Source organism: Acomys russatus, chromosome 5, assembly GCF_903995435.1.
Source record: "Acomys russatus chromosome 5, mAcoRus1.1, whole genome shotgun sequence".
In the NCBI taxonomy this organism is placed as follows: domain Eukaryota; kingdom Metazoa; phylum Chordata; class Mammalia; order Rodentia; family Muridae; genus Acomys; species Acomys russatus.
The window spans coordinates 26,410,652-26,426,944 of NC_067141.1; the positions used below are offsets into that span (position 1 = coordinate 26,410,652).

The 16,293-nt window shown below is 48.1% G+C and overlaps 1 protein-coding gene across 1 annotated transcript; it reads right to left on the reverse strand.

The window, feature by feature from the left end:
• Positions 1–7,315: 7,315 nt before the first annotated feature.
• LOC127189157 (glutathione S-transferase P) lies at positions 7,316–9,895 on the reverse strand. Its single transcript, XM_051145792.1, has 7 exons — positions 9,792–9,895; positions 9,508–9,543; positions 9,217–9,323; positions 9,015–9,102; positions 8,577–8,680; positions 7,696–7,803; positions 7,316–7,536 (listed from the first exon to the last, which is right to left on the reverse strand). Coding segments are annotated over exons 1-7 (633 nt in total). The 5' UTR covers positions 9,793–9,895; the 3' UTR covers positions 7,316–7,347.
• Between the last annotated feature and the right edge of the window lie 6,398 nt (positions 9,896–16,293).

The window sequence follows — 16,293 nt, forward strand, 5'->3', positions numbered from 1 at the left end:
ACAAAATAGCCGGGTGTGGCGGCACACATCTGTAATCCCACCATTCAGGGAGGCAGAGGCAGGCAGATCTCTGTGAGTTCAAGGCCAGCCTGGTCCAGGACAGCCAGGGCTTGTTACACAGAGAAACCCTATCTCAAAAACAAAAACACACAATGTAAAAGTAGCTTTTATTCTTCTAGCTCAATTGTCTTACTGCCCCTTTCTGCTAACCTAGGCCTAGTCCTGGAAGCTTCTAGGCTCCGTACCATCTAATCTAGGCCTAGAATGTTTTCAACCTCTGAGACTTTCTGCTTAATAGGCTCAACCTTACTTGTTCTTTCTGAGCTCCGGCTGGCTGATTCAACTTAGCTGTTCTGGCCCAAACTCCTTTCCCAGCTGACTTATTTAATCTGGTTTCTCTCACCCCATAACTGCTCTGCTTGGCCTCAAACTAACTCAGCAATCTACTCTAATCTTCTGGCTTCTTCTCATTTTCTAGCTTGTTCCATCTTCACCTGAGTCCTCTCTCTCTTTCTTTCTCTGCAACTCATCTCTCTACTACTGTCCTGGTAAACTGCTTTTTTTTTTTTTTTTTTGGTTTTTCAAGACAGGGTTTCTCCCTGGCGTGGTAGTGTACACCTTTAATCCCAGCATTTGAGAGGCGGAGGAAGGCAGATCGCTGAGTTCGAGGCCAGCCTGGTCTACACAGCGTGTCCAGGACAGCCAAGGCTAAATAGAGAAACCCTGTCTTTAAAAAAAGAAAGAAAGAAAGATAGGGTTTCTCCGTGTAGCCCTGAGTGTCCTAGACTCACTTTGTAGACCAGGCTAGCCTCGAACTCACAGCGATCTGCCTGCCTCTGCCTCCCAAATGCAGGCATTAAAGGTGTGCACCACCACACCTGCCCAGCAGTAAAACTGTCTCTTAAATAGCTTCTCTTTCCTATCTCTTCTCATGACAGTTGGGTGTATCCTATTCTGTCAAATCTCTGATTTGTCACCTTTTCTGCCACTCAATTAGACATCACTTTCAGACCTGGGTGCTCCCTTCTACAAACTAACTTTACCTTCATTTGGGATTAAAGGCCGGTATCACCTAAGCCTTTCTGTACCTGATACTTGCTCTATACCAGGCTGGCCTTGAACTCAGATCTGTTTGCCTCTGTCTCCTGGATTAAAAGTATGTTTGTATTCCAGCCAGATCACACAGGCCTAGAAGGTCTTTGGATGTGATCTCTTGCCAGAGCAGCCATCTTCTGAATTCACATTCTTCTACAACACAGAATAAATATATAATTAAAAAAAATTTTTTTTTTACATTTTTATGTGTGTGGGTGTTTTGCTCGCCTCTGTGTCTGTGCACTGTGTGCGTGCCTGGTGCCCACGGAGGCCAGAAAGAGTCCCTGGTACTGGAGCTACCAGACAGCTGTGAGCCACCATATGGATGCTGGGAACTGAACCCGGGTCCTCTGGAAAAGCAAACAGTACTCTTAGCTCCTGAAGCATTTCTTCAGTCCCAAATAAAATGTAATTAAAACAAAAAAAAGAAGCTTAGTCAGGCGTGGTGGCACACACCTTTTCCCAGCACTCAAGAGGCAAGGCAGGCAGATCACTGTGAGTTCGAGGCCAGCCTGGTCTACAAAGTGAGTCTAGGACAGCCAAGGCTACACAGAGAAATCTTGTCTTAAGAAGCCTACCTAGTATAATCTATAGTTCTTCTATTCGCAGTAATATGGATTTAAATTTTATTTTATTTAGTTATGTGTAGGAGCAGGAGCTGGAGATAGGTTCTCAACATCCCCATGGTAGCTCTCAACCATCATAACTCCAGGACCAGTAGATCCACAGGCACTGTATATATAATGTGGTAAACAGACATACATGCAGGCTAAACACCTATACACATAAAATAAATAGGACTGGAGAGATGGCTCAATGCATTGGCTTTTTTCCCAAAGAACCCAGGTTCAAGTCCCAGCACCCACATGGCAGTTCACAAGTGTCTATAACTCCAGTTCCAGGTTTTCCAACACCCTCAGAAAGACATACACAATGTACATAAAATTAAAAAAAAATTGTTTTAAAAATGTATGTGTGTGTGTGTGTGTGTGCATGTGCATGAATGTATTTGCCTGTGTTCACAAACAGACCAAAAAAGGGGCATCACACTTCTTCTATCACCCTGTTCCTTTGAAGTAAGGTCTCTGCCTGATCCTGGAATTCAAGCTTCCTTGGCTAGGCTGAAAGCCAGTGAGCCAGGGCAATCCTCCTGACTTCAGCCCCACCCTAAGCTAGACTTACCAGTATTCACAGGACCACATCTAGTTTGTTACCTAACCGCTGGCATCCAAATTCTGGTCCTCATGATAGTGCAGCAAAGTGCTCACAACTGTTGAACCATAACCGTCTCCCGCTTCTAATGGGCATTGGAAGGACAAGGAGACATTCTCCTGAGAAGAAGCTCAGAGCAGGGCATGGTGACTTGTTCACCCTGAGCAAGGTGGCACATGCCTTTAATCCCAGCACTCGGGAGGCAGATCTCTGCGAATTTAAGGACAGCCTGGGGTCTCTGACCAAAACTCACAATCACATTCAGTTGTCAACATTAGAACATTCAGAAGCAGCCAGCAGCTGGCCCGGTGGTGCCTGCCTGTAATTCCAGCACTTGGGGAGGCAGAGGCAGGAGGTCTTTCTGAGTTGGAGGCCAGCCTGGTCTACAAAGCAAGTCCAGGATAGCCAAGGCTATACAGAGAATCCCTGTCTAAAAAAAAAAAAAAAAAAAAAAAAAAGGAAGGAAGGAAGGAGGGAGGAAGGGAGGAAGGGAGGGAGGGAGGGAGAGAGAGAGAGAGAAATGGCTTGGCAGTACTGCTGCACAGAGGCAGGTAAATCTGAGTTCAAGGTCAGCCTGGTCTACAGAGCAAGTTCCAGGACAGCTAAGGCTACAAAGAGAAACCCTGATCAAACAAAAATAAATAACAAACCAGACAAACAAAAACACTCATACAAACATACACACATAAACAAACAAATAGTGGTACAGTTAAGAGGTGTTGGGTGCTGGGGACAGACCCCTCAGGAAAGCATTATCTGTGGAGATGAGTTCCTTTGCTGGGCTCCTCTGTGACATTGTTTCCTTCCTCGCCAGAAGCTGAGTGGATTCAGATACAATATGGATACAATGTTTTCCCAACTCGGGAACTCTGAGCGGAAACAAGACTCTTTCCTGTAGACAGCTGTGTCTTTTCAAGGTGCTAGTATGTATCAAATAAGAATCTGCTCCTACTCCACACTGTCCCTGTCCGCTGAGATTGATCACATAATCAGTTTCCCCTGACATCGTGAGCACTGGCAATAGCTTCTTTTGTCTTAGCCCTAACTAATAATATTTGCCAAGAGCCGCCCTGTTCAGGGAGCTCACTAGGCATGTGGGCTGTCTAGGAGGTGATCTGGTGTTTGCAAGGTCTTATACCACGATGTACCCCAAAACTGCTTCCAGCCTCTGACATGCTGTCAGGCGCCATTGATTTGGGAAAGTCCAGGAGGCATGAGAGATCTCGGAGGTGATCCGATATTTGCAAGGTCTGTATTGTGATGTACCCCAGAACTGCTTCCAACCTCTGACTGCCCTGTCAATTGTGTACTGCTGTATCTCTCTGAAATCTGGCATTAGAGCTGGGCATGGTGGCGAATGCCTTTAATCCCAGCACCCAGGGAGGCAGAGGCAGGTGAATCACTGTGAGTCTAGGGCCAGCTTAGTCTACAAAGCGAGTCCAGGATAGCCAAGATTACACAGAGAAACTCTGTCTCAAAAAAACAAAAATAAATACATCTGGCATTGGTGTGAATTGTTAGCTTCTGGGTTCTGACCAGCTCTGATTGAGCAAACTTCCTAGAGGATCTTATTGAAGATGTACTTTTTGTTATCCAGATGAATTGATCCCTGATTATGGAATTCCTGATTTGGCTCAAATAGTTTTAAAAGTTAAAGTTAGTTTATGGCTGCAATAAATACCTTTGTGGACCTCCAGATGCCTCACTTAGGATAGCCTACCAGCAGATTTGTGGCTTCAGATAAGCCTCCATCACAGATGGCACCATGAATTCTGGTATTTGACCATAAATATAGCCAAATTTGTTTAAACTTCATGTGAACCTATGTGGAATGAAGTTACCTAGAGATGTCTGAATTTACTCTGTTTCTTAGAATGAAAGACAGACAAAATTATTGTCCTGAGCTCATAATGAACTAAGAGATAGCTGGATAATGTATAGTCAGGTCCGTCCTAACTGATAGGTTGTATACTCTTGTAAGTTTCAGACCTTGTTAACTTTAGACCCTGCCAACCTTCCTCATTTTAAACTCACCATGAACTTACATAATGGATACATAGATAAGAAATGTTTAACTTTAAAGCATGTAACCTGTTGTATTTTAGAATTCATCTGCTTTTGTGATTAATTGTACTCTTCTGACTATGAGGTAATTCCCTTTTCTCAGAAGTATAAATAGGGGCTACAATAAACGTTAGCAGGAGAACAAAGGAGAAAATGAAGGAGAACAAAGGAGAAAATGAAGGAGAACAAAGGAGAAAATGAAGAGAACAAAGGAGAAAATGAAGGAGAACAGAGGAGAAAATGAAGGAGAACAGAGGAGAAAAGATTGAGGAGCTTAACTTCAGTTGAAGTTAAGACGCCTGACTTCATCCACCTTTTCTCCTGGTCCTCTTCTTCCGAACGTATGTGTGTGAGTGGTTTATTTTCTCTCTCTCTCTCTTACTCCTTATTTCTCTATAGATTAGCAAATAAGTTAGCAGGCTCAGGGGCATCAGCCTTCTACGGCTAATAAGCCTAAGTTTACACCAACTTATTGGAAAGGCCTATCTACAGATCAAAGAGCCTCCTTTTACAACCCCCGTGCAGCTTCTAGCCAGAAGCCACTTTTACAGCCCAAGCCATAGGAAAAAAGGTGGTCAGTTTAAGTTCTCTTCAGCCGCAGTACAGCCAGTCCCTAGAGAAGAAACCTTGGGCTCCTTTTTCCCTTTCCTTCCTTTTTCTTCTTTCAATCCTGATCAGTTGCCTGAGCCATCAGCTCTGGTCACCCAAGAGATAAAGTGAACTAGAAGGGCATCCACATCCAGTCCGAGAGAATATACCCTGAACCCTCTCTAGAGCACCAGCTGGGCATTAACAAATATTAACTCTCAGGTTGCTCCTTACACTTCCCAGGGTAGAAGGGAAGGGGCTGCAGACTTCAAAGAGGAATTACCAAAGGCCGAGGCAGAGGCCAGCACAGGTGGAGTGACAGGTAGTTGCTTAGCCAGTAAGAAAAAGCCAGTTGCAGGGGAGTACAGTGTGGGATCCTCAATGTGAGAGCCAGGGGTCCAGAAGGAAGGGTGGGTGGATGAAAAGCTAGTCCCATGGGCCTTGTCAAGCAATGGGGACCAGGCCATGTAGAGCTGGAGCCTGATCAGAGGACACGTAGAGATTCTCTGCCAGCTGGTCCTCTGATGCCCATGCTGTTTGGATGCCAGGTTTGTAGGGCCATTGCCACGGCAGTGGGCTTCTTTTTACAGGGGCTGGTGAAGGTGTTGCTTTTTTCCTTGATCTGGAGTTTTTAACTAACTTCTTGGGCTCACTTTTCTCTCACATAGCTTTAATACACCTGTGTGCCCATGTGTTCCAATCTACGTGGCTACGTTTATAGATACGCTATCAGTGACTGGTAGGCATGCTGGCCGGACGGCGGTGCTTAGATGCAGAGTCATCCTGTGTCTGCATTTATATTCCAAGTGGAACTTCCCAGCCTGAGGAGCCACTGTCTCACACAAGTTAGAGCACGGTGGTGACTCAGCAGCTAGTGTGACAGCAATCTCAATTACCTGGGCTTGGGTGTTGTTACAGCAATAAAAGCCAGGCTAAGAAGAAGAAAAGCATCCTTCTTATCCACTACAGAATACCGAGGCCAAAGGAAATCTGCACAGATCACAACACTTGGGAGATGAGAGGAGAATCAGGAGCTAAGGCCAGTCCTGGTTACACAGAGCGCTCGAAGGCAGCCTGGCATGTAAGAGTATCTATCTTTAAAAATTTGTTTATTTTATGTCTATGAGTACACTGTCTTCATGCACACCAGAAGAGGGCACCAGATCTCATTACAGATGGTTGGGAGCCACTATGTGGTTGCTGGGAACTGAACTCAGGACCTCTGGAAGAGCAACAAGTGCTCTTAACTGCTGAGCCATCTCTCCAGCCCAGGAGAGCCTATCTTTAAGACAAAAACAAAAAACCAGCAAAGGAGCTGGGGAGATGGCTGAGTGGATTAGAGCACTTGCTGAGCGAGGATGAGGATGTGAGTTTGAATCCCCAGCACTCAAGTAAAAAAGCTGCACGAGGCCACATGCTCATGTGCAACCCTGGGGCAGCCAGGGGATGGTGGCAGACTCGGGGACTTGCTGGCCATCCTAGCTGTAGTTTTTGAGAGATCCTGACTCAAGGGAATAAGGCAGAGAGAGGTGCAGCAGGATACTTGACCCTCCCCTCCTCTTGCCTCTATATGTGCATTTGCACACTGCCCTCACCACACACAGAGAAGCACACACAACACACACCAAATAAATGATACCTGGCTCTTACCTTCTTAATGTAACTCTCAGGCCTAGCAAGAACAAAACAACCTTTAATCCCAGCACTCAGGAAACAGAGGCATGAGGATCTCTTTGAGTTCAAGGCCAGCCTGGTCTACAAAGTAAGTCCTGTCTTGAAAAAAACCACACCAAAACCAACCAACCAAACAAACAAAAAACAAAGAACAAAGCAAACACTAAAAGGTTAGATCCGCTTACAGATAAGATTTTATCTTCTCCGGATGTCTTATTCTGAGAACCCTTGCTAACATACCTCGGCTTGTATGCATAGGGTGCATCACCAGCAAGTCAAACAGAGACCTTCTGTGTAATTTGTGACCCTCCACCAGACCAGCCTGGGGTCACAGGGTCTCAGCCTGTCCCGGGCCAGGGGACTAGCCTACCTACAGCCAGGTGTTCTGTCAAGTGTTCCTGGAACTGACTGCCAAAATCAACAGGATACTCTTCTCACTGGACATTGGATTATTTCTCTTTTTACTCTTTTTTCCTCCTCCTCCTGTTCCAAAATGTCTGCAAACATTACGCAGGAAGATGCCCTGGCCCCACTCTTGTGTGCACACTTCCTGTCTTCTGCCCTTTCCCAGCCTGACGGTCTCAGAGCCCCCTGTCCAGGAAACAGCGCCTGCAACATCTTTTCTGTCTTACAAACTTTATTAGACCTGGAAAAGGGTGTGCGTGTGGTGGTGGTGGTGAGGGAAGTACAAACAGCTTCTGTCTCCTCCGTTCACTACTGTTTGCCATTGCCATTGATGGGACGGTTCACATGGTCGGGGGAGGACAGAAAGGCCTTGATCTTGGGCCGGGCACTGAGACGGGCCACATAGGCCGAGAGCAGAGGGAAGCTGTCCAGGCAGCCAGGGGCCAGGACCTGGTGGATCAGCAGCAGGTCCAGCAAGTTGTAATCGGCAAAGGAGATCTGCAGGGGCAGGAAGTGTGGATATCAGCAGGTGGAGGGGGGGGGCTGAGAGAGCTGAATCCCTCAGCCTCCCTCCCCTGTACCCAGTAGTTTTGCTCCATTTTACAAATGGCCCCTACTTGTCTTATCATAAGAGGCAAAATGCCAGAAGATGCTCACCTGGTCACCCACGATGAAGGCTTTGCCTCCCTGGTTCTGGGACAGCAAGGTCTCAAAAGGCTTGAGGTGCCCAGGCAGGGCCTTCACATAGTCATCCTTACCATCCTCCTGCCAGGGAGACACCCAAAGATGTACTTTCCTCCCACCACCACAGTGCAGTGGGCACTGGAATCCTGCTGCCTATAATAAATTCTAGATATACTCCACCCCCAAGGGACAAGACCCTCCCACTATCTCCTGGGTTGCCTAGAAACAGGAGGCCTAGCCACACCCCTCCCAGGCTATGACCTGGTCTCACTCCCTTTCAGGCGCCCACTCCATTCCTGCTAACATCCTCTTCTATAGCCTAGGCTGGCCTGGATAGCTCACATTGTAGCTCAGGTTTGGCCTCGAACTTGGCGTAGTCCTCCTGCCTCAGTCTTCCAAAACTACTATGATGGCAGGCGTGTGCTACCACCTCCAGCTAAGATCTCTTGTCTTTATTATTGTAAAGTCTCCTCTGAGGTGTCTTTACATTTAGACCCAGCCAGGAACAGGTAATTCAACAGCCCCCCCACTCACCCCCCGATCCCCGCCCCAGAGTCGGAGCCAGCTGGTTCAAAGACTTGAGGACCTAGCCTGCTGCCCCCAGCTCTGTCTCCTCACTTTCTGTCCCCATGCACACACCCACACACTTGTGGACACACACACCCACACACTCACTCTCTTCCTATCTGCAACTACTGGCCACGCCCCCCCCGCCCCCAGCTGTCTGTAGGTCCTCTTCACACTGCTCCAGCCTGCCTCTGGGGCTCTGACACAGGGAGGGAAAGGATGGAGTCAAAAGTGCACAAGCCCCTTTGCTTAAGGCCCCTCTCCTGGGAGAGGGGGTCGAGACTCACGTATTTGGTGTAGATGAGGGTGACATATTTGCAGCGAAGGTCTTCCACCCCATCATTCACCATATCCACCAGGGAGGCCTCCCTCTGATCCTTCCCATAAAGCCCTGCAGGTTAGAAGAGACGGCGTGACTAACTCCTGATTCCCCCCCACACCTCAGCCCCCCCCCCCCCCAGGCATGTGTCTGTCTGCAGGTCCCAGTCTGGGAGGGAGGGGGATCTGGGCAGTCATCTGAGTCCAGGGCTCATGAGAGGCAACCGGAAGTGACGCCAGGCAGACCACAGCTGCAGCCCGAACAAGTACAATCTCTGTGTGTCCCTGCTTTGTTCTGTCCAAATTGGACAAAAATGGGAGTGGCCAGGAGGGCAAATACCCTGAAACTATGCCTAATGCTTCACCACCCTGCCCGCCAGCCGGACCACCTGAGGTTCAGGACTTACCGAAGGAGCGGCCCAAGTGCCTCAAGATGGCATTGGACTGGTACAGGTTTAGGTCTCCATCCTCAAACTTGGGGAGCTGTCCGTATAGCTGGAGGGGAGGGGCAAAGCTTAGTGAGGCTGCACTCTTCCTAGTTACAAATCTCCTAAGGCCTCGCCTCTGCCCCCCCCCCCCCAACACACACACACTAGGTGTGTCACTCACACAGCTGGACTTGAGCGAGCCCTGCATCCAGGTATCTTTGGTCACCACTTCCTCCTTCCAGCTCTGGCCCTGGTCAGCCAGCAGCATGCGCATGGCCTCACAGCGCCCTGTATGGAGAGAGGGTCAGGGAAAATTTTGGGGGACAGTGTCTAGGCCCAGCCTCAAAGCAACCTGGGGTCAGGGGAGTGGGCATGGTGAAGGAAGCCCAGCCTTGCAACCCGGAAGAGGGTCAAACATGAACTGGAGTTTCCCCGGGCTGAATAGGAACGGTGAGCAGTCACGAGCTCCTACCTCGAACCGGGAAGTAGACAATGGTGTACGGCGGCACTGGGGTGGGCAGAAGAAGGGTGTTAGATTAGGTAAGGGAAGGGGATGACTTAGGTTCAGAGTGGTGCACCCTCCTGCCCCATCTCCCGGATCGCCTCCCTGCTCTGGGCTTCGAAAACCTCCTGAAAGTCTCCCCGTTCCTTCTGCCCCCCTCCTGCCCGGTGCAAAAGAGCTCTGAGTCCCGAGAGAGCCCAGGCCAGCCCCACTGCATGCTGGTAGTCCGCGGAAGCCCAGCGGTGCGGACTCACTGGCTGCTGCGTAGAGGCGCGGACCCAGAGCTGCGTAGCCGACGAAGGACCCAGGACGCCGAGGCGAGCACAGGCTTCAAGGGCCTCCAGCCTTATAAGGGGCTTCGCGCCCCGCCCCGGATGCTGAGTCAACGCGGTGGAGGGCGAACTGGGTTGAGCTCCTCAGCTCCCGCCTCCTGCCGGGGACATTCACGAGTGTGCAGCCGTGCTGGGTTCACGTTTGGGTCAAAGGTTGGTCCCGCTCAGAGAGGGGTGTGTCCAGCTCCCTCCCACTTTGTGCTGGAGCGGGACAGCTTTCTGTAGCGTGTGCACCTCCGCCTTCCGCCTGCCCCCGTCCACCAACCTCTCCGCAGATTCCATTAGTGGCTATCCTAACTCCACAACTTCTTTCTTCTGCCTAAAGAGCTTCATTAGGTCATTCGACCTTAGCCAGAAATATCTAGAAAACTACGATCCTGGCTCCTCCGTGCCAGGAATCCGAGGAGCTTCAAAAAGGGACGGAAAATTGAAGCGAAGAGACAAAGTTGCAGTTTTATGTCAAAAACCTTCACGGTTGGTGCTGCCAATCCTTTCTGTCCAGAAGGCTAGTTCTTCAGCCCTTTAAAAATAACAGCTGGAGATCACTGTGAGCTCGAGGCCAGCCTGGTCTACAAAGGGAGTCCAGGACAGCCAAGGTTACACAGAGAAACCCTGTCTGGGGTGGGAGTTGGTGGGGAACGACCAGGTGGCCCTCAGGCACAGCTGTGTGGGCCACTCCAACCTCCCATTCTCAGCTGCTGTCAGCTTCCTCAGACCCCATTTTATATTACTGAGGGTCCTGTGTTATTAGGGTTTTTACTCCCCTGTAGAAACTGCTGCTTCCTAACGTTGGGCTTTGTTCCTCAAGGTTGCTGCTCTGTGCTCACAAGCTCAATGAGCCTTCTTTTATTCTAGATGTTAATCTCTTATTGATTTTTGACTTTGACATTTATTTATCTTTCTATTTATCTATTTATTAATTCACTCATTTATTTATCAAAGCCACAAGAAGGCCTGATAGGCCTTGAATTTACTATGGCTGAGGATGACTTTCAGCTCCGGATCCTCCTGCCTCCCCTTCTGAGTGCTGGAATCACAGGTTCCCGTCACCTCACCAGGTTCGTATGGCTCTGGGTCTTGAACCCAGGGTCCCATGCATGCTGAGCATGTACTGCACAAACCGAGCCATGTTCTTAGACCCTAATTTTGTTTGCTCCATTTTGAGAGAGGAATTCTTGTAGCCTCGAGTGGCCTGGAACTTGTTAGGTAGCAAGACTGACTCTGCCCTACCTTCTGAGTGCTGGGGTTACAAATGTACCTCTCCCCCGACTCAGCTCTTACTGCCTGGAGACATTACACCTTTCTATCTTTACTGGATATATCGTTCATTAAAACGGGTCAAGGTTGCTTTCAACATTTTTTTGTTGGCCAGGCGTGGTGGCGCATGCCTTTAATCCCAGCACTCGGGAGGCAGAAGCAGACAGATCACTGGGAGTTCGAGGCCAGCCTGATCTACAAAGTGAGTCCAGGACAGCCAAGGTTACACAGAGAAACCCTGTCTCGGAAAAAAAATGTTACTGCTAGGATGTAGGAATGGGTGTTACATGTGTCTGGCTTTTATTCCACTCCCATTTATTTATTTATTTACTTATTTATTTCATTTTGGAGACAGGGTCTCACTCTGTTACTAGACTATTCTTTTTTCTTTTTCTCAAGACAGGGGTTTTCTGTGTCATCATGGCTGTCTTAGACTCACCTTTTAGACCGGGCTGGCCTCGAGCTCACAGGGATCTGCCTGCCTCTGCCTCCCTGAAGGCTGGGATTAAAGGTGTGAGTCACCATTCCATGTTGTAACTAGATTATTCTAAAACTCCTTCTGTAACCCAGGCTGGCCTTAAACTTCTGACCGTTGGAATTACAGGTGTGAGCACACACTCATCCTCAGTCTGAAACTGCAGTTAAGTCTCTTATTAATGTCCCAAATCACAGCTACCACCCCCACTGACTTCTGTTAATTTTCTCCTTTTATCTACATAAATCCTTCCAGAGGCACCCAGAAGCCTGAGGAGCTAAACACTAGGTTCTAGTGGGGCATGGCGGTGCAGGCCTCAGGATGGTGAGGAAGGAGGCTCTCTGTAGGTCCTGACTGGTGGAGAACTCACTGTTTAGACTGCATATGCTGGCCTTGAACCTGTGGCAACTTCTCTACCTCAGCAGCCCACGTGCTGGGGTTACAGGTATGTCGCCGAACCTGTTGCCCGGGTCTCAAATGGCTGGGTGGGTATGAATGCAGAGAGGGGACCCCTGGACTCTCACCTCACCACGACACCCATGCTTTGGGTTATTGTCTGGGTCAGAGCATCTGCCCTGAGGGCTAGGGGACTTCATGTGGCGTTCTAGGTGTAGATGTTTGACCTGTAATCCCAAATCCCATCATCTGAAAGGCAGAGATGGATTCCCAGCTAGCTAGTCAACTAGCTGGAATTGGTGAACTTGAGTTTATCAAGAGACTCTGAATAATAATAATAATAATAATAATAATAATAATAATAATAATGCAGAAAGCAATTGATAACAATGCCTGGTGTCAATTTCAAGCCTCTACATACAGGCACACACGTGCCCAAGAACACACACACACCACATACACGTGCAAAAAGAAAATGGAGCTGAGCTAAATGTGACGATGCGTGTGTAGAATCCCAGCACTCAGGAGGCTGAGGCAGGAGGATTGTGCCTTCAAAGGCAACCTGTTCTACACACTGAGGTCCTGTCTAAAATAACTTCCTCCGAGGCTGTGGCCTTTTCTGTCCCCACCAACAGTGTTGAGGGAATCCCTGCATCTTCTCAGCAGGCATGCACGAATCACATCCTAGGGAGAGGTGAACCCAAGGTCTGCACACTGTTCATTCTCAGGCCGTGACACCCAGCAAGAGAGGAAACTCGCGGGAGAAAGCAGGAAGGAAGGTCAGGGACTAGAGGCCGGGGAAGCTTCACCAGGCAAACGGATGGGGTGTGTACGGACTCTATTTCTTGTTGCTGATTCATGGTGAATTGACTAGATTGCTACAGTTCATTCATTGGCCAGGTGAAGCCCAGCTGAGCTCATGGGTATGATGGCTCCAGCTGCCCTACATGGGTGCAGCTAAGTAAGCAGTAGGGCTCATCAACCAGGATATGTGTGTAGTGGAAAGATGGCCGAGTCATGAGGGAAGAACCCCTTTAACTTGCTAAGATGCTGTCCAGGTAGTGGCACTGTTCTTGGCTCCCACCAGCATTGTAGAAGAATTCTCCCATCCTCCCCAGCATGAAGCAACAGCGGTAGCTTTTTTCCTTGCCTTTCTGATGGTTGGTGGGCTGGTGGTGCGACTCCTTGGTCTAGCTCTTGCTTGTGGCTGAGCCTGGAGGTTTGACTCCCACCACTGAAAAAAGAATTGCTGGATACTTTGTTGTGTTCTGTCTTTGTTGTGTTCACTTAGTTTCTTTTCATGGGTCTGTGTGCAGATCAGTACATTGTTTCCATGGAAGTATCTTTTCAGATCCTCTTCAGAGCTGGCTGTGGTACCCCACGCCTTTTATCTCAGCAGTTAGGCGACAGAGGCAAGCAGGCATCCAAAAGTTTGAGGCCAGCTTGATCCAGGCCCGCCCAAGCTACTTAAATAAATATTAAGTCTTCTGCATATTTTACTAGAATTGCCCCCTTATTATTTAATTCTAAGATTTATTTATATACTTGATGCCATGGAATAGATAGGAAGCATACCTCACCCTCTCTTCCAAGGCTCAGGGAACATCTCAGAAGAGGGGGCAGGAAGGACCAGGTGACGCATACCTGCTGTGACACATGGCGGGGCACCCCTGTGATACACCAGAGACTGAGAAAATGACGCTGTATTCTGTCTGCTGATTTGCTAACACATAAAATATGTAACCTTTTTCATTTTGTCTTTTCTGACAGTCTCCAACAATATATGTCACTCACCACTTTATTTTACAGTTTAAGCACTTTCATTTATTTGTTTCTTTATTTATTGGCCATGCCAACTCTACCACAAGCTGACTTCAAATCCTCCAGGTTTTGGAGAGTGATCCTGGACTTCTGATCCTCCTGCTGCCGCCTCCCTAGTGCTGGGAATGCAGGTGTGTGCCACCACACCCCGTTCCTATGGCGCTGGGTGTGGAAGGCAGGACTTTGTGCATGCTAAGCAGACATTCTGCAAACCGAGTCACATGCCCAGGCCCATTTATTTGTATTTAAGACAGGGCCTTGGGGTGCTGCTTAGGGTGGCCTGAGACTCCTGAGCTCTAGCCACATTTCTGCCTCAGCTTCCCAAGTAGCTAGAAGTATGCGTATCCCTTACTGCAACCAGCTTTTTGTATTTTTACTTTTCAGTTTTATATGGCATATGAATCTGTTATTCACTGTTTCAACTCTGAAAAAAAAAAATCATGTATTTATTTATTTATTTACTGTGCCGTGCAAGGAAGTGTCACATCATGCTTGTTGGAAAACGTCTCTACCTGCTGAGCCCTCATTTTTCTTTCTTTCTTTTTTTTTTTTGGTTTTTCGAGAAAGGGTTTCTCTGTCTGCTGAGCCATCTTGCTGGCCCTTCAACCTTGCTTTTTTTTTTTTTTTTTTTTTTTTTTTTTTTTTTTGCCACTATTTTTTCTATTTCCTCTTCATAACTGTCCTTTTTGTGCTTCTGTATTTCTAGAAGGTGTGTTCTGTGGGCCCATGGTTACGTACAAGGCTGATACACTGGAGGCTTCGGGAACTTGTGAGCCTGCGCCCCCTGCTGGACTTGATTAGTCTGTATTGTTCTGTACGCCAAACTACGATTTATTAAAACTCCAGTCTTAGCTGCCGGACATGCCAGCCTGTGGCTTCAAGAAGGAAGGGGGTGAACCCGCGGAAATTAGCTGACAGCCGAAACGGAGCCTGAGACCAGAGGTCCCCTCAAGACCCTAGGGGCGGGGGAGAGGCTTCTGGGCTCTAAGGTGTCAGTCCTAAGGCATGTAAGGAGAAGCCATGGATAAGAGAAATTCCCTTTTGCCCTGTGCCTCTCCCCCAGCAGAGTCTGCAGCCAGCCCTTCTGACAGGAATGCCTGCAGCCACCTTAGGTCAATGGAAGTGGCAGTGTGAGTGACAGCAATGGCAGCCCCTCCCCCAACCCTGGCAGTGGTAAGGACTGAGTAACAGTGGTCCCTTGGCTTTCCGTTTGTCAATACCTTCTGATACCCTCAGTCTCAAGCTACACACACACACACACACACACACACACACACACACACACACACACACACACACACACTGCTCATGCACCTCTATGCACAAACACATAGGTTCAAACCAACCATCTGTCTCTAAGAAGTATGTCTGCTCAACAACCCCTAATCTTTTATTGTTTTTTTTTTTTTTTTTTTTTTTTTTTTTTAAAGAAATATTGATTCAGCTGGACATGGTGGCACACGCCTTGAATCCCAGCACTCAGGAGGCAGAGGCAGGCGGATCGCTGTGAGTTTGAGGCCAGCCTGGTCTACAAAGTGAGTCCAGGACAGCCAAGGCTACACAGAGAAACTCTGTCTCGAAAAACCGAAAAACCAAAAATAAATAAATAAATAAATAAATAAATAAATAAATAAAAATAAATAAAAAGAAGAAGAAGAAAGAAAGAAATATTGATTCACTGAATGGGGTTTGCCTGCATGTATATATGTGCACCACATGCCTGATGGTGCTCTCAGAGGTTAGAAGACAGCGTCAGACACCCTGGAACTGGAGTTGTGGATGGCTGTGAACCACTATGCACATCCAGGTCCTCTGAAGGAGCAGCCAGTTCTTTTAACCATTGAGCCATCTCTCCAGCTTTCTTTTCTTTTCTTTTTTCTTTCTTTCTTTCTTTTTTTTTTTTTTTTTTACTCAAAAATTTCCTGATACCTCTTCTCTTTCCAGTTTTCTACTGAAGTTGAGGTTAGTGTGTGCTAGGTTACCACAGAAAGTGAGGGCTGGCACATGGTGGGCCTCAGACATCACCTGCCTGGGTAGATTAGCTGGATCCTGGTCATGCTTGTCTTTTGGGGGGGAGGGGTGGTTTAAGACAGGGTTTCTTTGTGTAGCCTTGACTGCCTCCTGAGTGCTGGGATTAAAGGTGTGCTTCACCACCATCCAAGGCTAAACATTTGCTGTCTCTCCTGTGTAGAAACCCTGCTGACCTCTTATACAAACCCTTGTCTTCCAAGACACTGGATCATATCCTTTGTTTCGTGGGAGTGGCTGCTGCGGAGTGCCCCATAGCACTGACCTTGGGGTCCAGGCCACAGCAGGTGGTCCTGACATGATCCTGCGATAGGTTCAGGCAGCCATGGATACTACCTCACTGCTCCAGGCCACAAGAAAACGCTACTGAGCTCGCTCAACACTCATATTTTCACAGACTATGGTACCTCAGGGTGCCTAGAAATGTCATGACAGATCCCACTGCTA